At 40.9% G+C, this 24,453-nt stretch overlaps 1 protein-coding gene and 1 non-coding gene across 2 annotated transcripts in view; both read left to right on the forward strand.

The window, feature by feature from the left end:
* Window positions 1–1,166: 1,166 nt before the first annotated feature.
* The window catches only part of LOC126195513 (orexin receptor type 2-like), a gene marked incomplete at its 3' end in the record, with an annotated part of 64,718 nt that continues 41,431 nt past the window's right edge, over window positions 1,167–24,453 (forward strand). The window contains exons 1-2 of the mRNA XM_049934140.1: window positions 1,167–1,226; window positions 9,821–9,968. Coding sequence (XP_049790097.1) covers window positions 1,167–1,226; window positions 9,821–9,968 — 208 coding nt within the window. The remainder of the gene's footprint in view (window positions 1,227–9,820; window positions 9,969–24,453) is intronic.
* Window positions 12,138–12,210, forward strand: Trnaa-cgc (transfer RNA alanine (anticodon CGC)). The gene has a single exon. It is a non-coding gene; the product is annotated as a tRNA-Ala (tRNA).

Genomic DNA, 24,453 nt, shown 5'->3' on the forward strand with positions numbered 1-24,453 from the left:
TCAAGCACACAGGTAAACACACAAACTGTTGCTACGTGTTTCCTTACATTTGGTAAGTTGGCGGAGACGTTTGCGGAATCGCTTCTGCTGAAGGGGTAGAAGTGGTTTGTGATACTGTTATATTGTTACTACTTTATCAAGTTCTATAAATTAACGGCTCTGAAGTCCTATTCGAAGGCTCTTTTCAATTACCTGGAAAAAGATGTATAGAAGAAGTTGTTATCAACGTGTTTCAAATAATTATAAAATAGTTACCCTAAAATGAATGAAACACCGTATGTTCATTTATGTACACCAAACCGAATAACACAAACAATTAATGTAACCCAAACATGAGTTAGTAAAAAGCGTGGGTAGGTCTTCGTATAAGTGCTAGTCTTGGGGAGGAATGAATAAATTTCTTGATAAAATGTTCTCGGTTTTTCAGCCACGTTAATTGTAAACTTATTGGAATTTTATCTCAACGGACGTGCTTTGAAAATCGAGACCATTTTACTTAGTTATTATTCGTACTGTAGTGAATAGTGGTATTGTAGTGGCTGCAAAAAATTGAAGAGTCAGAATAATGTGTAGTGTTAGCCCACATTCATATCCAAGGTGCTTCTAGGAGCTAAGCATTTTAGCTTCACCCTGCTAATACATGTTTACTAAAAATAGTACATCATAATATGAGAAGACTAAATATAGAGATATTCTACATTATAACACTAGAAGAAAAAATGAATGGCTTGCAAAGATTTCCAATATGTAGCCAATAGAATCTTTTATCATTTTTGTTCAGTAACAAAACATTTATGACTGGTAGCAAAGCAAATATTAAAATTAACATAAAGTCATTTATTTTATTCAATTTGTGTTCCATATATGAATTTTGGATTGACAACTGTTAGTATGCACATCTAAAATATTAATAATAATTAAAGTTATTGTTAGTGTTATGATTCGTATTTAGGACTAGCACGTTCATTTTTCTTAAATTTAAGCTAATACGCTATTTAGCGCTATTTAGCCATGCAAGCAGGTAGTGTATATGTAGGCCATAAACGGCTCCTTTCCTCATCGTTTCGATACAATCATGCTAATAATCTATCGAACATGTAACTACCTACCCAGCTAACTCGTATCATATTTTCGTACTACTGTTCTCACAATAAAGAATGTCCAAGATGGGTGTAAACCGTGTTTACGATACTCATAAATGTACTATTGGCAAGGCTCAAGTTATCGTGAGTTCGAATCTTCAAGGTACAAAAATATTATGATAGATCGAAGTGTGTGCAGTGGGCCCGTGCTTGCACTGAATTGTCTATTTCATTCTGTATTATTACGTCTGTATTGATGATTTAGAGTACCTGTCGAAATAAATTCCATTATTGTTTCTTTGATGTTGTCGCGTCCCATCAGCCTTGAAGGGCAGTGTTGCCTAAGTGATGCAGTTGGGATGTTGAAAACACCCTGGGCTAAGATCTGCTAATTCCCCTCTAATGGATGAGAGTGAGATTGTCTCCTAGGATATTTAGCAGAGGTGATTTTGAATCAGATAAGAGAAGTTTGTAGGAAGTGAAAGAGGGTGCAAATACTTCCCAATATAATTTAAGACCATTTTATAATAAATGTAAATGTTGTGTGACTAGGGCCTCCCGTCGGGTAGACCGGTCGCCGGGTGCAAGCCTTTCGATTTGACGCCACTCTGGCGACTTGCGCGTCGATGGGGATGAAATGATGATGATTACGACAACACAACATCCAGTCCCTGAGCGGAGAAAATCTCCGACCCATTTGGAGATCGAACCCGGGCCTTTAGGATTGAAATTCTATCGCGTTGACTACTCAGATAAAGGGGGCGGACACCATTTTATAATAGTTTAATCTCAGTTGGAGAGGTGTCTTACAATTGTTTTTTTCCATCAAAGATTACACTCTACTAATCTAGCAACGCCCAGTTCCTGAGTAACTATCTTTCACTGTCAGAAACGAGTGCTGATAATAGCACCAGATACTCGAATCGGGGTGGAAGGTAGGGGGAGGCACTGCTCAGTCCTTACCGCCGACATGCAACTAGACACTAGGAGAGAAGCGTGAGGCGGCACGTGTTCTTCTGTATAATCTGACACACAGAAATACTATTACTCTTTGCTACTTCTACAGACAAACTCTGCAGAACTGTTCTTTACTAAATAGTACGAAACTGGGTTTAAGAACTGCATCTGGATATATATATCGGAAAATTAGCGCCTCGTTTGAATGTATGTAGTCTTCTCGCTGTTTACTGCAGCATCATCGAACTGTCGTGCCCAACGACTCAGCTCCTCCCTCGTGATGACTGCGGCTCTGACAGTGTGACTCACCCGCTAACTCTCTCACTGCTTAACTCATCTGCTACTGCTGAGACTGCCTCCGACTGCCGTTTACATATTGCTTTTTTAAGGTATTGGACTTTTCCCTGACATTGTTGCTTTGCCTTGCTTCTATTGAAGATCGTTTTAATGACCAAAATGTTTCCAGAAACATCTTAGACCACCTTGAACAGTCTAGAAACGCTTTATGTGAGCCAGCATTCCTTCTTTCGGCCTCGGGCAGCTGGCTGTGGCTATTCCCATTTTTAACAGAAAGTTATGCCCCGGCAACGATCGCGACTGCATCAGCGTACCACTTTCGCCTGGAGTCTGCTAATCGTTGCGCTCACTTTGCTGTTTAATGTTGGCTACATGCAGTGTGTCTCTCCAGCATCATGCCTTACTAGTTAATAAAGTTTTCATTCCTTTCGTATCGTCCATGCCACATCTTATATCAATAACATTTGACATCTTGCAGAAATAAAATCCAGTACAGCTGTATCTTTAATGGGAGAGGACCAGTTTCGTGGCTTATAGACAAATCCTCAGGTGTACATAATACTTTAGGTCATTAAAGACATCGGCGTAAGAAACACGAGAGACCCAACCTTAACTGGTAAAACAGCACTGCCTGCCAATTTCAATGCCGGTTTACTAGTAAAGATTCAACTGGTTCAAATGGCTCTGAGCGCTATGGGACTTAACATCTGAGGTCATTAGTCCCCTAGAACTTAGAACTACTTAAACCTAACTAACCTAAGGGCAGCACACACATCCATTCTCGAAGCAGCATTCGAACCTGCGACCGCAGCGGTCGCGCGGTTCCAGACTGAAGCGCCTAGAACCGCTCGCCACACCGACCAGCTACCAGTAAGGGCTGGGCCCTCTTTCTTTGATAAATCAATGCATTTAATGACAAAGTATTACAATGACGTGACAAAAATCACGGGATACCTCCCAATATCGTGTCGCAACTCGTTTTTCCCGGTGTAGTGCAGCATATCGACTTCACATGAACTAAACAATTCGTTGGAAGTTCCCTACCGTACGTAATTGCGATAGTGTTGCCAGTGCAGAACGTTCTTGACGAATTGAGCTCTCGGTTATGTCCCGTAAATGTTCGATGGGATTCATGTCGGGCGGTCTGGGCGGCTAAATCATTCACTCCAACTGTCCAAAATGTTCTTCAAACTATTCGTAAATGGGTGTGGCCCAGTGGAATGGATCATTTTCATCCATAAAAGTTTCAGCGATGTTCGCGAACGTAAGTTCATGAAAGGGTGCAAATAGTCTGCAAGTAGCCGAAAGCAACCACTTCCACTCAGTGATCGGTTAAATTGGATCAGATGACACAGTTCACTCCATGCAAACTCAGCCCACATCATTATGGTGGCACTAGCAGCTTGCATAGTGCCTTCTTACGGTTTCGTGGGGTCTGCGGCACACTCTAACCCTAAAAGCAGCTATTATGAACTAACATGGAACTCATCTGACCAGGCCACGGTTTGCCCGTCGTCAGGGGCCCAGCCGATATGGTCGCGAGCAGAGGCGAGGCGCTGCAGGTGAAGTCGTGCTGTTAGAAAAGCACTCCCGTCAGTCTTCTGCTGCCACAGCCCATTAACGCCGAATTTCGCCGCACTGTCCTAACGGATACGGTCATCGTACGTTCCACATTAATCTCTGTGGTTATTTCATACTGTGTTGCTTGTCTGTAAGCACTGACACCTCTACGCAAACGCCTCTACTCTCGGTAGTCAACTGAAGGCCGTCTGCCATTGCGTCCGTTGTGGGAGGTAATGCCTCAACTCAGGTATTCTCGGCACACTACTGACACTGTGGATATCGAAATATTGTATTCTCTAACTACTTCAGAATGAAATGTCCAGTACATCTAGCTCCAACTACCATTCCGCGTCCAAAGTCTGTTAGTTCCTATTGTGCGCCCATAATCACGTCGAAAACCTTCTCACACGAGTCACCTGACTACAAATGATAGTTCTGCCTTTTTCTGCCTCGTTTACGCGATACTACCACCATCTGTATATGTGCATATCTGCCGGCTTCTCGTGGCCGAGCGGTTCTAGGCGCTTCAGTCTGGAACCGTGCGACCGATACGGTCGCAGGTTCGAATCCTGCTTCGGGTATGGATGTGTGTGATGTCCTTAGGTTAGTTAGGTTTAAGTAGTTCTAAGTTCTAGGGGACTGATGACCACAGCTGTTAAGTCCCATAGTGCTCAGAGCCATTTGAACCATTTTTTGTTCATATCTCTATCCCATGACTTTTGTCATCTCAGTGTATGTATTGGTGAGGATGTAGCTGCGGGCCACAAAAGCAGTCGCGTCCAATTGAAGATTATGACAAAGCCATATGTGGTATTCTTTCTGCAAAATGTGTTACCACAGGTGCAAATGTCTGCAACACAGCTTGTAATAACTTTTGACTTCCTATATTAATAAATCGTAACAGCCACGACAATGTACGAGGGTTAGAACTTTAATAGTGGGAACTATTTATTTACAGTTGGTACAAAATAGATATGTATTTCAAAGTTTTACTGACCTTCAAAGTAGTCACCAGCATTGTGCATAACCCGTTGCCAGCGATGTGGAAGTCGTAGGATACTCTTAGCAGCGCCAGTTGTGTTGACAGTTCGAGCGGCGCTGTCTATCACCCGACGTATTTGTAGCAGTTCTGAAGCGAATGCTGTGAAGTGTTTCTTTCAGTTCAGAAATCGAGTTGAACTTACGAGGACTTAAGTCAGGGGGGTGCAGTAGTTGGTATAGCACTTAGCAGCCCCATCAGTCAAACAAATCAGTAACTGCTTGCAGTGTACATGCTTGTGCATTGTCCTGCAAAATGATGGTTAGGTCCTGCGGAAAGTGGCATCACTTCTGTCTCTATGTTGGTCGTAGGTTGTGTTCCAAAAATGAACAGCATAGAGACAGAAGTGATGCCACTTTCTGCAGGACCTGACCATCATTTTGCAGGACAATTCTCAAGCACATACAGTGCAAGCTGTTACTGATTTGTTTGACCGATGGGACTGCTAAGTGGTATACCACCTACTGCACTCCCCTGACTTAAGACCTCCTGAGTTCAACTCGATTTCTAAACTGAAGGAAACACTTCACGGCATTTTCGCTTCAGTACTGCTACAAATTCGTCGGGCAGTAGACGGCGCCGCTCGAACTGTCAACACAACTGGCGCTGCTAAGAGTATCCTTCGACTTCCACATCGCTGGCAACGGGTTGTACACAATGCTGGTGACTACTTTGAAGGTCAGTAAAACTTTGAAACACGTATATATTTTGTAAAAGTTGTAAATAAATAATTGCTACTATTAATGTTCCATCTCTCGTGTTTGTGGCATTGCAAGTGTGTTGAAGTACTGGTATATAAAATTTTCAGCGAATGAGTAATGGATGCTTCCACAGAAAACTAATTAAACAGTACAATGTAAATCTTAGCTTCCACCTGAGATCACAATTAAGGAACGAAGGTTCTGTTGGTTAGTCCTGTTCCAAGTTCCTTAGCAAACAAACAAGACAGCAGAATGGAATTTCTGTAGTTACTGGCCTCGTTACACCTTGAAGAAGTTTACGTACCCAGTGATTGGTTAGCTTATGACTCTAAATTTTGCTTTATTTGCGTCAAATGGTAATTTAGGGTGTTCTTAAGATTCCGTACAAGTTGTGGATTGAAAAAAAAATCCGTGGAGGGCATGATTAGGTGAGTAGACAAAGCACAAATTCGTAATAACTAAAAGAGATATGAGTTTATAATATTATCACTTTGTAAAACCTACTGCGTTTTAACTAAAACAGTACGGCTTTTAAAAGAATTTTACGGTTATTTTGCGGTCGGGCGGGTGCCGTTTATATACGTGTGAGTATTTCCAATGTAATATACACTCCTGGAAATGGAAAAAAGAACACATTGACATCGGTGTGTCAGACCCACCATACTTGCTCCGGACACTGCGAGAGGGCTGTACAAGCAATGATCACACGCACGGCACAGCGGACACACCAGGAACCGCGGTGTTGGCCGTCGAATGGCGCTAGCTGCGCAGCATTTGTGCACCGCCGCCGTCAGTGTCAGCCAGTTTGCCGTGGCATACGGAGCTCCATCGCAGTCTTTAACACTGGTAGCATGCCGCGACAGCGTGGACGTGAACCGTATGTGCAGTTGACGGACTTTGAGCGAGGGCGTATAGTGGGCATGCGGGAGGCCGGGTGGACGTACCGCCGAATTGCTCAACACGTGGGGCGTGAGGTCTCCACAGTACATCGATGTTGTCGCCAGTGGTCGGCGGAAGGTGCACGTGCCCGTCGACCTGGGACCGGACCGCAGCGACGCACGGATGCACGCCAAGACCGTAGGATCCTACGCAGTGCACTGTTGCTCCTGGGGTATCGGCGAGGACCATTCGCAACCGTCTCCATGAAGCTGGGCTACGGTCCCGCACACCGTTAGGCCGTCGTCCGCTCACGCCCCGACATCGTGCAGCCCGCCTCCAGTGGTGTCGCGACAGGCGTGAATGGAGGGACGAATGGAGACGTGTCGTCTTCAGCGATGAGAGTCGCTTCTGCCTTGGTGCCAATGATGGTCGTATGCGTGTTTGGCGCCGTGCAGGTGAGCGCCACAATCAGGACTGCATACGACCGAGGCACACAGGGCCAACACCCGGCATCATGGTGTGGGGAGCGATCTCCTACACTGGCCGTACACCACTGGTGATCGTCGAGGGGACACTGAATAGTGCACGGTACTTCCAAACCGTCATCGAACCCATCGTTCTACCATTCCTAGACCGGCAAGGGAACATGCTGTTCCAACAGGACAATGCACGTCCGCATGTATCCCGTGCCACTCAACGTGCTCTAGAAGGTGTAAGTCAACTACCCTGGCCAGCAAGATCTCCGGATCTGTCCCCCACTGAGCATGTCTGGGACTGGATGAAGCGTCGTCTCACGCGGTCTGCACGTCCAGCACGAACGCTGGTCCAACTGAGGCGCCAGGTGGAAATGGCATGGCAAGCCGTTCCACAGGACTACATCCAGCATCTCTACGATCGTCTCCATGGGAGAATAGCAGCCTGCATTGCTGCGAAAGGTGGATATACACTGTACTAGTGCCGACATTGTGCATGCTCTGTTGCCTGTGTCTATGTGCCTGTGGTTCTGTCAGTGTGATCATGTGATGTATCTGACCCCAGGAATGTGTCAATAAAGTTTCCCCTTCCTGGGACAATGAATTCACGGTGTTCTTATTTCAATTTCCAGGAGTGTATTTAGTGGTGTCTGAAGCTAAGTGGTCAAACGAATGCAAACGTCACGAATTAAGGGTAGGACGCTACTGACGGCCTTAAGAGCTTAGAGACATCTGGGATATTCAGTAGCAAGGGGAGTAGTGGCGATAGGCGAAATAGTTTTCAGATTTCACTATAAATGGGTCTGGGTACACGTGCTAGTGTCCATTACGCATTAGGCAACATGTTCTGACTTTCTTCAGGTTGGTACTGAACTGATTAACTGTATAGTGGGGCAAAATGTGAGTTTTGTTTACGAGGCTTATTTTAAGTTCGGGGGGGGGGGGGGAGATAAGGTGGGGCAGCTGTCCCCTTTCACTGCCTCTCTCTGAGAAAGCCGTCGGTGGACAGCACACAGTTTGCGAGACGCCACTCAGAGGGGATGGCTGATCTACATGTCTACATCTACGTGACTACTCTACAATTAATAGCCAAGTGCCCGGCAGAGGGTTCATCGAAGCACGTTCAAGCTATTCAGCCCTCTCGAACAGAGTGCAGGAATAACGAACATTTAAATCATTCTGTGTGAACTCCGATTTCTAATAATTTACTACAATGATCATTTCTCCCTGTGTAGGTTGGCACAACAAAATATTTTCGTATTCGGAGGAGAAAGTTGATGAGTGAGATTTCGTGAAAATGTCCTGTTTTAATCATTGTCATACTACGTCTCGTAGCATATACGTGACGCTCTCACCGTTATTTTACTATAAAAAAAGGGTTCTCTGCCAATCCTGTCTGATGTGGATCCCACACTGCACAGCTGCACTCCAGAAGAGGGCAGACAAGAGTAGCGTAAGCGATCACTTTAGTAGGCCTGTTTCATCTTCTAAGTGTTCCGTTAATAAGTCACGTCTTTGGTTTTACTTTCCCCACGAAATTATTTGTGTGATCTTTCTAGTTTAAGTTATTCGTAAGTATATCCCCTAAGTATTTATTGAGCTGACAACCTTTAGGCGGCTGGGGTGGCCGAACGGTGCTAGGCGCTACAGTCTGGAACCACGCGACCGCTACGGTCGCAGGTTCGAATCCTGCCTCGGGCATGGTAGTGTGTGATGTCCTTAGGTTAGTTAGGTTTAAGTAATTCTAAGTTCTAGGGGACTGATGACATCAGCAGTTAAGTCCCATAGTGCTCAGAGCCATTTGAACCATCTTTTCTGATAAAAGGAACCCTTCATATGAGATACCTTTAGATTTACGCGATGTATCCTGTAACCGAAATTTAGTATAGTACTTTTAGTACTGACGTGGATGACTTCACACTTTTCATTACTTAGCGTCAATTTCCACTTTTGACACCATACAGATAACATGCCTACATCGTTATCCAATTGGTTTTGATCGTCTGATGACTTTATGAGACGGTAATTGAAAGCGTCATCTACAAAAAGTCTAAGAGAACTCTTCAGATTGTCGCCTAAATCATTTATATAGATTAGGCCTATAACTCTTCCTTAGGATATATAATTTCTTCTTGAAACGATGAATTTCCGTCAGTTACTACGAACTGAGAGGAAACAGCGAATCCAGTCGCAAAACTGAGACGATCTGCGCAGGCACGCAATTTGATTAGAAATCTCTTCTGAGGAACGGTGTCAAAGGCATTCTGGAAATCTAGAAATATGGAATCAATTTGAGATGCCGTGTGGATAATACTCATTACTTCATATGAACAAAGGGCTGGTTATGTTTCACATGAACGACAATTATTTCTTAATAGATCGTATTATTCGAGGTGGTTTATAATATTTGAACACAATATATATCCCAAAATCGCACTAAAAATTGACGTTACAAAATACGGGCCTTTAATTCAGTAGATTACGCTGTTTCCTTTCTTGGGTTTCGGGGTGACCTCTGCAACTTTCCAGCCTTTAGGTGTGGATCTCACGTCGAGAGAGGAGTTTTATATGACTACTAAAATGGAGTTATTATAACAGTGTACCGTGAAAGGAACCTAAATGGTACACGATCTGCACCGGAGGACTTTCCTTTATTGAATGATTTAAGCTACTTTGCTGTACCGAGGTTATGTACTCTAACATGACGCATGCATTAGGGTAAGTTAAACGACCAGTAATGTAATTTAGCCATACGTTATCTGTTTCCACGAAGGTATCTTTTCTGTGTTAGCGCTGACTGACTGGGGGGCCCGCAACTGTGTGTTGCAGACGGTGTCGGTGGCGGTGTCGGTGCTGACGTTGACGTTCATCAGCATCGACCGCTGGTACGCCATCTGCTTCCCGCTGCGCTTCAACTCCACCACCAACCGCGCCAAGACGGCCATCGGCATCATCTGGTTTGTGTCGCTCGCCTTCGGTAAGCACCTCTCTACCACAGTGTCAAGTTGAACTATTTACGTCATACCTCCTACAGAAAGTACACTGGTCGAATTACTGGAATAAAGAAACCGTTTGGTTATGTAAAATACAAACTTTCACGTTCGGAAAAGTCACGATTAATAAAATGTTCCAGGCTACTATGCTGTGGTGTTATGGATTTCCCATTTAAGCCCAACGTTTCGTCCCCATCAAATCAGCTGTTGTGGAATTTACTTTGCAGCCTGGAGACCATCACATTCATTTTGACAGGACTCAAGTACCGGCAGCCACAAGCGGATACCATGAAAGACTATACAGAGAGGCCATAGAGACTGTAAAACACAACAGGAATTTCAGTAGGAGTGAGGAGGCCGTGAAACTGAATGACATTTGGATCCAGGTGCTGAATAGATGTGTACCAATCTTCTACCATGGCGTCATTCAAAACATGTGACGTCACACCGCTGCGCAGAAGCACGAGTAAACGGAATTTTGCTGCAGCCAGTAGTGAGCTAGGGTGCGAATCGGACAGCCAAAGAAGCTACGACGCACTTTGGAAACGTCCTCCGCAGATGGGGACGAAACGTTGGGTTTAAATGTGAGATCCATTCGAGCACTGCATAATAGCCCCGAACATTTTATTACTTGTAAGTTTGGTTGCACACAAATGATAATGTAGGTAAAATCTGTAACATTTATTCTATAATAACATAATAACACACATAATCAGCCACAATTTATATCGAAAAGTGGTCTTTGCAAACGTATAGTGAAATTTTTGCAATCCACGAATCATATTACACAGTATTTAGATGACAAATTATCGTAAATCCATATTTCCTGCGTCATATCAAGGGCTTTTGATTGAGCCGACCACAATATCTAACCCGGTACACGACGCACGGTGCCACTTGCAGGTTATCTGTCTATTGGTTTTCCAATATTTCATATAACTTTTGGCTGACTACAAAAATTTAAAGTGCTGTCGTAATCCACTCATTAAGACATGCGATCTTACGTTAAGCATTTAGCACAGAGTGAGAAGTATCTCACTCCAGCTTCTGGTTTGACATTTTAAGTTATTACTTCTTTACTACTAACTCTATTCGCAACATAGTTTGCAGACAATATCCACATAACATATACCACTGAGTGTACTTGCAAAATTATATCATTGTATGACACATATTCCTGGATATATGACGTATAAGTGGTGAGATATGAAAATAATTTTTGTTTAAAATGAAGTGCAAATTTAGCAGAGTATACTCACCCAGTATTTGATAATGAGAGCATTTAGCGACTTCCGATAAACTTTAAACATAGTTTCAGACTTTTAATTAATTTTTCTCGCCTATGTGCTTAACGCCAAATACTTATCATCTTAGCTCATTTATAAAGAAATCAGACGTTCGAAGTTGTTGTATTCGTGTAAGATTTTTTAAGGTATCGGAGCTGAAAGGTTTACTGACTGAAGCTAAAATATTATGGTATGAAAGATCTTGCTACTAACATGTTTACATCCTATCTAAATAAAAGAACGCAGAGTGTCACTTTAAGAAACAAGAGAAAGTACACATCTTCGGGGTAAGGAGTAAACGATACGACTATATTCGAGGAACAGATAACAGATACGAAGTCTGATATTGTAATTTTTATGCACTGTGTAAATGATGTGCCATTGTGCTTGCCTGGAGCAACATGAAATAGGAAGCCGTACAGGACTGATCCAAATCCCGGTAGGTCACTGTACGGGGGAGGGGGGGTGTTCCCACTGTTCCTTACCAGAAAAAAGAGCACAGAAACCAGCAGGCCGAAGTGGATAGAGGAAGAGGATGCTTTCTCACTAAAGGTTTCTGGGATAAGAGGAAACAGAATTCACTTGCAAAGAGTTATTAAATCGCACCGCGTGGTCGAACTTGTTAGCTATAGCAGTCTTCGGAACTGTGTGGATAATATTTTCCCGGAAGCCAGATGGTATGTCGCCGGAGTCATACATCCTACACACCAATGTAAATAGTCGTTTTGTTGCCACTTCCCCCAATGATTTCAGAAATTCTTCTGGAATGTTATCTATCCCTTCCGACTTATTTGATCTTAAGTCCTCCAAGGCTGTCTTGAATTCTGATAGTAATATTGGATCCCATATCTCTTCTAAATCGTACCGAGCGAGGTGGCGCAGTGGTTAGCACACTGGACTCGCATTCCGGAGGACGACGGTTCAATCCCGTCTCCGGCCATCCTGATTAAGATTTTCCGTGATTTCCCTAAATCGCTTCAGGCAAATGCCGGGATGGTTTCTTTGAAAGGGCACGGCCGATTTCCTTCCCCATCCTTTCCTCACCCGAGCTTGCGCTCCGTCTCTAATGACCTCGTTGTCGACGGGACGTTGAACACTAATCTCCTCCTCTTCTAAATCGTCTCCTGTTTCTTCAACTATCGCATCAGATAAATCTTTCCCCTCGTGGAGGCCTTGAATGTACTCTTTCCAACTATCCGCTCTCTCTTTTAGATTTAGCAGTGGAATTCCTACTGCAATCTTAATGTTGCCACACTTGCTTTAAATTTCACCGAAGGTTGTTTTGAATTTCCTATATGCTGAGTCAATCCTTCCGATTTCTTCACATTATTCCTGTAGCCATTTCGTCTTAGCTTCCCTGCTCTTCCTATTTATTTCAGTTCTCAGCGACTTGTATTTCTGTATTCCTCAATTTCCCTGATCATTCTCTACTTCCTTCTTTCATCGATCAACTGATGTATTTCTTCTGTTAACAATGGTTTCTTCGCAGTTATCTTCTTTGTACCTATATTTTTCTTTCCAACTTCTGTGATGGCCTTTTTTAGAGATGGAAATTCCTCTTCAACTGTGCTGACTACTGAGCTATTTCTTATTGATGCATTTAAAGCCTTAGAGAACTTCAAACGTATCTCCTTATTCCTTAGTACTTCCGTATCCCACTTCTTTGCGCATCGATTCTTTCTGAGGTCATCAGTCCACTAGACTTAGAACTACTTAAACCCAACTAACCTAAGGACATCACACGCATCCATGCCCGACGCAGGATTTGAAACTGCGACCGTAGCAGCAGTGCGGTTCCGGTCTGAAGCGCCTAGAACTGCTAGGCCACATTCCTTGTCCCAGGCCCATATTCTCCTGTAACCTTTTGTTCTACTCCTTTCCTCTACTCCTTCCCATACATTCCAGTCCCCCATGACTATTAGATTTTTCATCTCCCTTCACATACAGTATTACCCTTGAAATATACTCATATATTTTATCTGTCTCTTGATCTTCATCTTGCGATGCCAGCATGAATACCTGAACTACCGTTGTCGGTTTTCGTTAGCTGTCGATTCTGATAGAAGCAACCCTATAGCCGAACTGTTCACAAGCCCCCTAACCACGATAACACTCCTATCGCCCCCGCCATACTTCGCTGTTGGCACTACACATAATGGTAGATAATGTTCTCCAGGCAGTCGTCAAACTCAAACCTTTCCATCTGATAACCTAAGGGTGTACCGTGATGCACCGCTCCAGATCACTCGTCTCCAGTCATCCACTGTCCAGTGGCGATGCTCTTTAAACTGTTCCAATCGTAGCTTAACACAGACAGGGACAGTATGTCAATGAAGAGTGCTGGACCATTGTACTACGTTCATTTTAAATCGCTGTGCACAGTCATGTGCCGTTTGAACTGCTAGTAGGACTTTGGAGTTATCTTGTGAGTGCTAGCGATGATTTCATGTGATTTCTTACAAATACTCTCTGCAATACTCAATGGTCCTTGTTCAGTCGGTATATGAATCTGCCTAGTCTTGGCTCAGCTGCGGTTGTTCCTTTGCGTTGCAAATTCATAAACATACCATCAACAATCGACTTGGGCGTTTTAGAAGGGTTGAATGGCCCTGATGTATTTTGTGCAGAATAACCAGAGTGGAGGGTAGTGGGTGGGAATAAACCATTAGGTCGGTTTTAGTTACTAGCCCCCACCGTTTATCCTTAGAGTCTTCTAATGGTATTACCTTTCCAGAAAGTTACATTTTCTTTGTGAGACTATTACTTTTTTAAGTTATTCGACGAGGTCATAATTCATGTGGTATATCCACAGTCCTTTCGTTGCCATGCAGATGTTGGTTACCACTTAAGTCTATCGCGTTAAGAAACGCCGATGTAAGTTTGCCTTCCAAGAAGTGCTCTACTTCAGTGCCCTCTGTTTTAGACAAGTTCGTGAAAAATATAAATCACACAGAATCGGTATCCATCTTCCTCAACTTAGAGTGGTTGATGTACTAAAATTTAAACTGATCATTTGATGAATGCTATTCACTGTTTTATTTATGTGTGTAACGTCCGATACATCTGGCGACGTGAAAAAGTTAGTGAAAGAAACACTCCAAAAGTGCTCTATGCTACACTTGGATTGAAGCCATTATAGAGCGAAGAAGCTCGGAAGCAGATACCGAAAGAACGTAGGAGCTTGTGAGATACCCACTCCTAAAGGACCGCAGCAGACTGTCGCCTCTCACTCTTATTGGAATCCCGCTGAAGTGGAGCTGATGCCCGGCTATTAGATAGCAGGGCCCCTTCTTCAGGAACTGCATACGTAGCTTCAGAGGAAATTGAGAGACTTTTGATGCCTTTCGCTGTAACTGAGAACGGAACAGACAACACTGATGAAGAGGCGATCCACCTGCTTACACGACGCGATCCACTTTTATTGAGTCCGCAGCTCGTGGTCGTGCGGTTGCGTTCTCGCTTCCCGCGCCCGGGTTTCCGGGTTCGATTCCCGGCGGGGTCAGGGATTTTCTCTGCCTCGTGATGACTGGGTGTTTTGTGATGTCCTTAGGTTAGTTAGGTTTAAGTACTAAGTTCTAGGGGACTGATGACGATGGCTGTTAAGTCCCATAGTGCTCAGAGCCATTTGAGCCACTTTTATTGAAGTTGTAGGATACGCTTTCGTGTACCTACGTCATTCGGTTCAAGGTCCCACATCACTTAGGCATTCAAAATGACTTGTTAATTGAAAAACACTACCCAGTAGTGGATGTAACAAAAGGGTATGGCGAAACTCTAACGAAACATTCCTCACACATGGAGTAAGAATATATGTTATACGGACATCTGTCAGGAAACACTTTGTTTTCATGTTAGAGCTCAGTTTCTATAACTCTTCAACACATTAAACATACAGGAAAAGAGCATATAAGCACAACATGAAATACTTTTATCAAATGAAATGTTCAAAATTTCCTTCTTTATCTAAGATATATGCATCAGCTCGCTATCGTGTTGAATCCCTGATCCGCTTATGTGTCTCTGGAGAATTGCTTATGGTTTTGAAGCCTTCGTTAATACGGGCACGAAAACGCGGTACACTTTGTGCCGCAGTTCCGTACACAATAGAAATGCCCCCACAAATAAAAATCTGCTTGATTTAGGTCATCAGAGGGTGGAGGCCAAGGAATTGGCCACATCTATCTATGCTTCTGTAACGGAATATGTTATTTAGAAGCCTACGAGCATTAACAACAAAACGAGGAGTGCCGGCCGGTGTGCCCGTGCGGTTCTAGGCGCTTCAGTTTGGAACCGCGTGGCCGCCACGGTCGCAGGTTCGAATCATGCCTCGGGCATGGATGTGTGTGATGTCCTTAGGTTAGTTAGGTTTAAGTAGTTCTAAGTTCTAGGGGACTGATGACCACAGATGTTAAGTCCCATAGTGCTCAGAGCCATTTGAACCAAAACGAGGAGGAAATCCATTGTACCTGAAGTACATGTTTCGTCGCACTCGTAAAGACATTTATTCTAGCAAAACATAGTATTAGCTAAGAAAACATGGTGAGTTTCTCCGTTGAGCCCGGTTGGAAGAACGTGACAGCCCTCAACGAAGCCGCTACAAACGTTGACACAAAAACGTTGTTGATGACGACATCGCACAATTTCGCGAGAATTATCAACAGTCCATACTTTATGATTGTGAAAATGTAGAATCTAATTATGTTGAAACAAAGGGTCATAGATGAACAGCACATTTGCAAAGTGAAGCTCGACACGCTGTCGACTGAAGCATTCGTAGACGTGTATCTGTGCAGGAATGCCGGCTGCTGATATAATCGAACGCTGGTACGTTCTGTTCCTTTGCGTTTCCCACGATTAATGTGTTTATGAAGAGAAGTAGAAATTGAGCATATAACACTCCCCTGTCCGCTACTGCTATACCATAACCTTTAAGTAGGAGGCAGTTTGCAAAACAGAATTATTTTGTTATAGCAATTATGGTATATAGCAACAGAGCAGTGTTACCCTCTGAGAGGAATTTTGTTATGTTGACCGTGTTGTTCCTAACGGAGGTGGCTTATCGGAAATGAAAGTCAGAATTACGTAAATATCGGAATAGTAACAAACAAGATTTTGCCTAGCTATATTGTTTAATGAATAACGAAACCGGTCGCCAGCCTAATTAGGCATGAGAATGATTAACATTCTCGTTCAAGAAAATATTTATTAGTAATTTTAACAGACAAACACAACCTAGACTTGGCCACACGCGAGTGCACTGAACTCTGACACACATATGTTTTAAGATAGAAGCTAACAACTGGGGCAGCACAAAAACTATTTGCAAAATTATAACACGTACAGAAAAACACTATCACTTTCAGGGCTTACACAAACTTGAGTGGTCTTTATACTGTTAATATGCACACAAGAGAGACAAACACTTAGTAATTATAGACATATAATTTCCTACTATGCAGTTTTCCACTTTTTCTACTTCGAAACACAATATTAACAAAATTGCAAGAACTGACTCACCTTTTAGAATTTACTCAGGTATCAAGGTGATCATTAGCTAAGCAAAACTTTAGAAGCCTCAGTCTCAAGAACTTTAATTTTGCAGTTGGCAACAGCACTTTAATAAGCAGTTTTAATAGGAAAATTATATTCAGCAAGCAACATTTACTTTAACTCACTCTCTTGCCACATTAACTTTAACTTTCTTTTTACTGAGTTCAAGAGGCATAAATTAGCATAACATTGGTCATAAAAGTTCTTTCAGTAGGGATACTCGGTGATTAGTTCAAACGGAGAGGACCCTGAGAGGAATTATGATGAGGAGAAAAGTCAAGGTAGGTACATAAGTTCAGATATAAATTACCTTATATTTCAGCACAATAACACATCCATTAAGCTGATCCGTCACTGTACATCGTGATAGTATTATGTTACAGTGATTGCGCAATGTGGTGGCAACTGCAGGTTGGTAGATGGAATTGCAGACAGAATTGCTGGACTCTGTCATTTCTTGGTGGCGATGATAGATACAAATTCCAGAATAGCCCAGCGATTTATCCATCCATCCGAGGCATTGGAAAATAACAAGAAAGCCTCTCTCGAAACCAGCACTATGCACTCTTAGCTCATCTCTGACTGACTGCTCGTCCCCGACTGACTATTCGTTCCACCTTTTCCACCTAGGCCAACCACAATTCGCGCGCTACACAGTTCCGTTCCCGAGGGGAACCACACTACCTCTTACACACAAAATTACTAAGATTCCTAAGTGAGGATCAGCAGTTTACATAACAGCAAACAAACGCATTGAATAACACAGAACATTTGCATATATTAACATGTCTACCATAAATTATTCACACAAAATTACAATTATATACAGTAAGTTTTGTTCCCTCCAAATGGGTCAAAGCATTTAAATTGCAGATACACTACATCACATAGAATCAGACCATGACTCAAAGCTTGTACAAAGAAAGGAGTATACAATGTTATGTTATCGATTCAAACAAACACATTTACAGAAGCTCAATGATGTAACATTAAATGAGACAAAGACAAAATGGGTCAGTATAGCATTAAAGCCATGGTGTTACACATGCCCCATGTTTCGTTGAAGTTTCCTGTAAGGGATACTTCAAGGAAACATCTATAACACCTAAATGGTGCTAGCTGTAAAAAAAATTTTTTTACATCCAACTTCAGTTGGGAAAAAAAATACATATTACAGACATACAGCATATACACTAAGAATTTTTATATATTTTTTTCAAAAACATTTTCAAAAGTGAGACATTTACACTAATTTTCATTTTCACACTGGTTTAAGGAAACTAATTTTGCATCGTTACACAAGATACCTTTAAGCATGTTCATTTCATACAAATACAGTTCAACAAAACAGAACAAACAATACACAAAATAAGCTTCATATTAGTAGAAAAAGTATAGCCTTCAAATAAAAAATAAAAAATAATAATAATGAACACATATACAATAGCACAGAACATTTCAACTCAACAAAACACAAATTTGTCTTTCAATGTTGTTAAAGAATGTAACTTTCAGAGACACACAAATATACTCATGATCATAGTACATTTTGCAAGGTTCAGCAATTAATGGAATGTTGAAAATTTCAGTTTGCTTTCACATATGCACAAGTATTTACACAAACAGCTATGAGAACCCTTTTCCAACTGACTCTTTAAATACAAAAGTAACTTTTCAAGGTTTTCTCAAAACAGTTAACTTTAAATCTGCTCTTCATTAATAGTAGTCCAAAATGTTTGTTGTACATAAACACATTAACCTATTCAGAACCTATCTTTAATCATCACTGCTGTGTTCTAAAACAGACAGTCCAAAACTTTAAGTTATTCCAAAAACCCTAGCATCAAAACATCTACATCCATTTGAATAAGAATCCATTTATATTTTATAATAAATTTTCACTGACTTCAGAAAGAATAGTCAGTTCATAACACATTGACCAATAAACCTAACTACGTTCACTGCTTGCCTCAGCACTAGCAGTCTATGTTATACATTCTGCCCATTATTGTTTTGGCAGTCTTTATCTATAAACCTTTAGGCACAAAAACACAATTTAGATGAAGAACACTAAAACAGACATTTTTCAATTCATACACTGCCTCATCCTCTAGGTTTGGCAGTTCGTAACCACTTATCAACTTTTTGCCCCACAATGGCAAGTCCTTTGGCTACTGCTCACACTGCATATTTGGGTAGCCCTCAGCTTTAGGACCACTGCAATTTTTATTGTTTTGTCTTGTTTAGCTGCCCAACAACATACTTTTGAGCAGTTTATTGTCATCATCTTTGTGTTTTTCATCATTACGTCACATCTTTGGTAACATTTGCATTAATGGTACAAAATATAAAACCTGCAACTTTGAAACAGTAATTAGACACTGGCAACAAAACCATTTCTTTTCAAATGTCAACACCAGGTAACATATACATTAATCAAGAAACAATCAAATGTCATACTTGGGATCAAGACAGGATTAAGAATTTCTTACTACTCCTTTACCATTGTTTTTCCGCACACAGTTAGGTCATTACATATATCAAGTCCAGGACAATAATTTTATATCCTATTGGAAGTGCTTTTTTGCCTTTGGTGGCACTAGACATATACGTCTCATATCCATCTTACACACATTAGCCAGGTTCATCTCCACAGTTTTTTAACACACAAAGTTTTTCAACATCATATTTATCCCTACTTTCAAAAACATTTACATTTAGTCATATTATATTATTCACTTACCTTGTTTTCAGTATTCTTACCTTTCTCATCCATATTTCTCTTTCCAATTACTTTTCCAATACATTTTTCCTGTACAATACCCACTACACTTTCATTATTCTTGGCCATTTTCTAGTGTACCCAATGTAATCATTCATTTCTATTTGTTCACAAACAATACACAGTATGTTACATTATTTCTACACTATTCAGTTTACTTTGATAGAGAAGAAGGAAAGAAGATAGTAAAAGTTCTGAATGATGAAGAGGAAGGTTGACAGCACGAAAAGAAACGGAAGTAGTGCTGGCAACGACTCGGGTCCCTGGTGCTCGTCAGGCACCTGACAATGCAAAGAGTGCATGTCCCCTGAGGCTTCTACATTTCATTCATCATTGGTTTCTGTGGACATACAGCTTCAGGTCGACTATATTTCTAACTCCTAAAGGCTTCCTTGACCTAGGGTACACAAGAAAATAAGCATTTGCATGTGGAGTTCCTTGCACTTCAAAAAGCCCATTGTAAATGTATTTGAATTTAGAAATTTCATTATTAATTTCACTTGATTTTTCATGGGTTTTCACTAAAACATAATCTCCAAGCTTAAATTTAGTTGTTTTGAGATTATTATCATGCCTTTTAGATCTAGCGGCCGCTTTCTCTTTCATTCTTTTCTTAACTAACTCTTTTTTCTCATGCAGGTTAATTCCTACAACAGGTGGGAATTGCAAGATCTCTTCAATAATACTTTTACTTTTACGGTCCAACAAAATTTCTTCAGGTGTAAAACCGGTGGTTTCATGGTATAAGGTGTTCATGGTCTTTTCAAAGTCACTTACAAATCTGCCCCAAGCCTTATGGTTATGGTGACAGTAGGTTCTACCTAACCTTCCTAATTCACGCATATATCTTTCGACAGGGTTACTAGCCGGGTGGTAAGCTGAAATATATTTAACTTGAACAGCATGTTGCTTCATGCCTTCCTTCCAGATTTTTGAGATAAACTGTGGTCCATTATCAGACAAAACTGCTTTAGGTTTACCAATGGTGTTAAAATACTCAGTCATCTTGCTAAAGACTGCTTTAGCAGTGGCTTTCCTAATTGGATATAATTTAATAAATTTGGAGAACACTTCCAACACTACAACAATGTAAGACCAATTACCTGAGGTTTTTGGTAAAGGGCCATACAAATCCACTGACAGTAATTCTAATGTGTCCTCTGGCATTGTATTCTGCATGAAACCTTGATATACTCTATTTGTTACTTTTGCCCTCTGACATACATCACAAGATCTTATTCTCTCAGTAATTTTCTTAGTAGTACCTACATTAATCGCAACCACATCAGTTAACTTTTCAATACACTTCTTGGGACCACAATGCCCTAAGGCAAGATGAAAATAATCAATTACTTCAGTCTCAAATTGTCTAGGCCAACACACCTTCCATTCTTCAGTGCTGGTATTCTTTCTCCTGTACAAAACTCCATGAAATATCTTGTAAAATCTACTGATTTGTGGGAAATTAGGGTTACTAAAATTAATTTTCACTGACTTCCAAATTTCATCCTCATTCTGGTGGAACCTCATACTTTTATAGATTTGCTCAATTCTTTTCCTACCTGGAACCTCCTTAATATATCTCATACGAAATTTGCCATCTTCATTACATTCCTTTGGTAAGTTGTTCATACCCTCAGGCAATCGTGATAAGGCATCAGCTACATAATTGTCACTACCCTTAATGTACAATATCTCATAATCAAACTGTTGTAAGTACAGGGCCCATCGACTCAACCTGCCAGTAAACAGTCGACAGTTTTTCAAAAAGGTTAACGCTTTGTGGTCTGTATGAATTATAGTTTTATGTCCCCATGAATAAATCCTAAATTTCTTTAATCCCCAAATGATTGCTAAGGCCTCTTTCTCTGAAATAGTATAGTTCTTCTCATATTTAGTTAAAGTCCTACTAGCAAAAGCAATGGTATTATGATCTGTTTCCCCAGATTCTGTGTTTTCCTGAAATATTTCAACACCAATACCATAAGCACTACTGTCTGTAATCATGTGGAATGGCTTACTTAAAACTGGGTGATGTAAAATGTTTTCCCTTACTAATTCAGTTTTCAAATTTTCAAAATCTTTCTGACATTCAGATGTCCAAATATATACACTATTTTTCTTTAACAAGCTATTCAAATGTGGGCTGTTAAAAGCTTGCCCTTTCACAAATTTGCGGTAAAACCCACAAAGACCTAAAAATGCTTTCAACTGTTTCCTGTTCTTTGGAGGAGGGCACTTTTCAATAGCATTAAGCTTTTCTGGGTCCTTGCCAATCCCAGATGTGGTTATTATGTGTCCTAAAAACTTAATTTCTTGTCTCACAAATTCACACTTTTTTAACTTTAAAGTCATGCCCCCTGCTTGAAGAGCAATAAGGGTTTTGTTTAAAAGATCACAATGCTCTTCCCAGTTATCAGTAGCAATCAATAGATCATCTACATATACAGTCAATCTGGCACAAAGTTCTTTTCCTATTACATAATCCAAAGCCCTAATGAAAACAGAAACAGAAGTATTCAAACCAAATGGTACAAATTTGTATTGGTGACATTTTCCTGCAAACAAAAAGGCTGTATATTTCCTAGAATCTTTGTGTAATGGGATCTGCCAATATCCAGCAGTAAGGTCTAAACTAGTCAGATATTTTACATTATGGAACTTCTGTAATAAATCATCTAAATTTTCAGGCCTGTCTACTTCTCTCCTGACAATTTTATTCAATGTACGTGCATCAATGACTACTCTTACACCTCCATCCTTTTTATTGACTATAATAAGTGGACTATTGTATTCACTATTGCTTCTTTCTATTACCCCCCATTCCAGCATTTTATCAATCTCAGCTTGTACTGCTTCTTTCTTAGTTATAGGTATTGGATATGGTCTGACAAAGAATGGTTCATGTTCCAGGATATCCATACGGTATTCAAAGTTGTTTACGACACCTGGTTTATCAGAGAACACTTTCTTATTACTATTCAAGATATTAAATAAATCATCTTTCTGTTCACATGATATTTCTTGTATAACATCAACAATTCCCCTAAAACTGTCAGTTTTTTGATCATCCTGCAATAAACCTTTCACATGGTAGATTTCATATAGTTGGGATAAACCATCATTTTCAGATTCTATTTTCAACAAAATGGGTGCTACATTCACAGCTTGGACCTGGTTGTCACCTTCAAATTTAATTTCTATTGTTTCGGTTTCCCTATTAATCTTAACAGTTCCACTACCACAATCTAAAATTACCTTTTCTTTGTCTAGCCAATCAATACCTAGAATCATTTCAGCACTTAGTTCAGGGACTACTAAAAAATCATGTTCAAATTTTTGGCTTCCTATTTCAAAGTCCATCAATACTTGTTTTTGAATGGGCTTGCTGGACCTACCAGTAGCTCCTATAATTTTCACTCCACTAACAGACATTATTACTAACACTGGTTTACATGAAATATGACCAAAGAATGATTCTGATATGGCACTGATTTGGGATCCTGTGTCTAAAAGTACTTGCAGTTCAGTGTTACAAACATTTACAGTTATTATAGTTTGTTTAATAATTCTCTGTTCCTTTTCCTCCTGTTCTTCCCATAACAAGTCCTGCTCAACCATAATGTCTTCCCAGGTAATATTACCCACTGATTTCAGTTGTATACCAGGTGGCTTTTTGGGTTTGTGGACCTGTACTTCTTTACAGATCTTTAACAGTTCACGTTCTACTGTATTTACCTCTGGACATTCTTTAGGTTTCTGTAAATCTATTTCTGTCATTACATTAATCAAAGCCTGCCCTAATATAGTGTCATCCGGCGGCTCTTTCGGTTTTGTTTCAGTTATGCATTACGGATTTTGTTTCGAAAAAACGTCATTAATTTTTTCGTAACCTCTTTCAGTAAAAGTATATTCACTTTCTTTTACACCTGAGAGTTCATCTTCACTCGAGTCATCACTACTCCCTTCCTCACCTGAACTATCACTGATTTCATTTTCGTCATCAGATTCGAGCAGGAAAGCAACTTTTAAACAGTGAGGCAGATTATCCCTAGATATTTCAGCCACTTCGCTTTTTGACTCATTTTCTACAAAATACACATCGTTTGGACAATCAGACACTTCTGTTATATCACTTTGAACGATTTCGGCCTTAAATTCATATTTAGTATAATCGTCATGTACTTCGATAACTTTCATTTCATTTTCTTCCATGCTGTCATTTTCAGGTAATCGTGCAAAATCCCTACCAGACCCTTCTGCATTAAAATCATTAAGCACCTTTCCATCAACAATAATTTCATCTGCACTGCTTATAATGTCATGAATACTAACGTCCTCCTCTGCATCATTTTTACCTATTTTTAATTGTGCACACGTCTTTTGCGTGGCATATTCTACCTCCCTTTCCTTTTTATTCATCATAACCTCCCCCACATCTACGTCCTTTACCTCATACACATCATTAACAGTGCCAATATTTCCCTTTTCACTCGCCTTTTCTGTCTCCCTTTTATTCTTTAATAAAGTCTTTTCGCACGAAACCGATACTAAGTTATCTTTATCATATGACATATTAACTTTATTTTCATTTCTACATCCATTTACTACTGAAACTGGCCATCGGAAGTGTCCGATCCAGCCTCTTCTGTCTCTCTCTACGGCAGCCATCTTGTTCTGACGTCTGCCATTCGTGTCTGCTGTCAAGTGCAATGTACGCTGCTCCGGCAACCGCTGGTCCGAGCACGAACGGTCACGTGACTTCGCACTGGGAACGCCACTATGTATCATTCCGCGCCCGTCTGCTATAGGCGCGTCCTTAACCTTTCCGCCCCATAGTTTACATCTTTC

Source organism: Schistocerca nitens, chromosome 7 (genome assembly GCF_023898315.1).
Source record: "Schistocerca nitens isolate TAMUIC-IGC-003100 chromosome 7, iqSchNite1.1, whole genome shotgun sequence".
Classification (NCBI taxonomy): Eukaryota; Metazoa; Arthropoda; class Insecta; order Orthoptera; family Acrididae; genus Schistocerca; species Schistocerca nitens.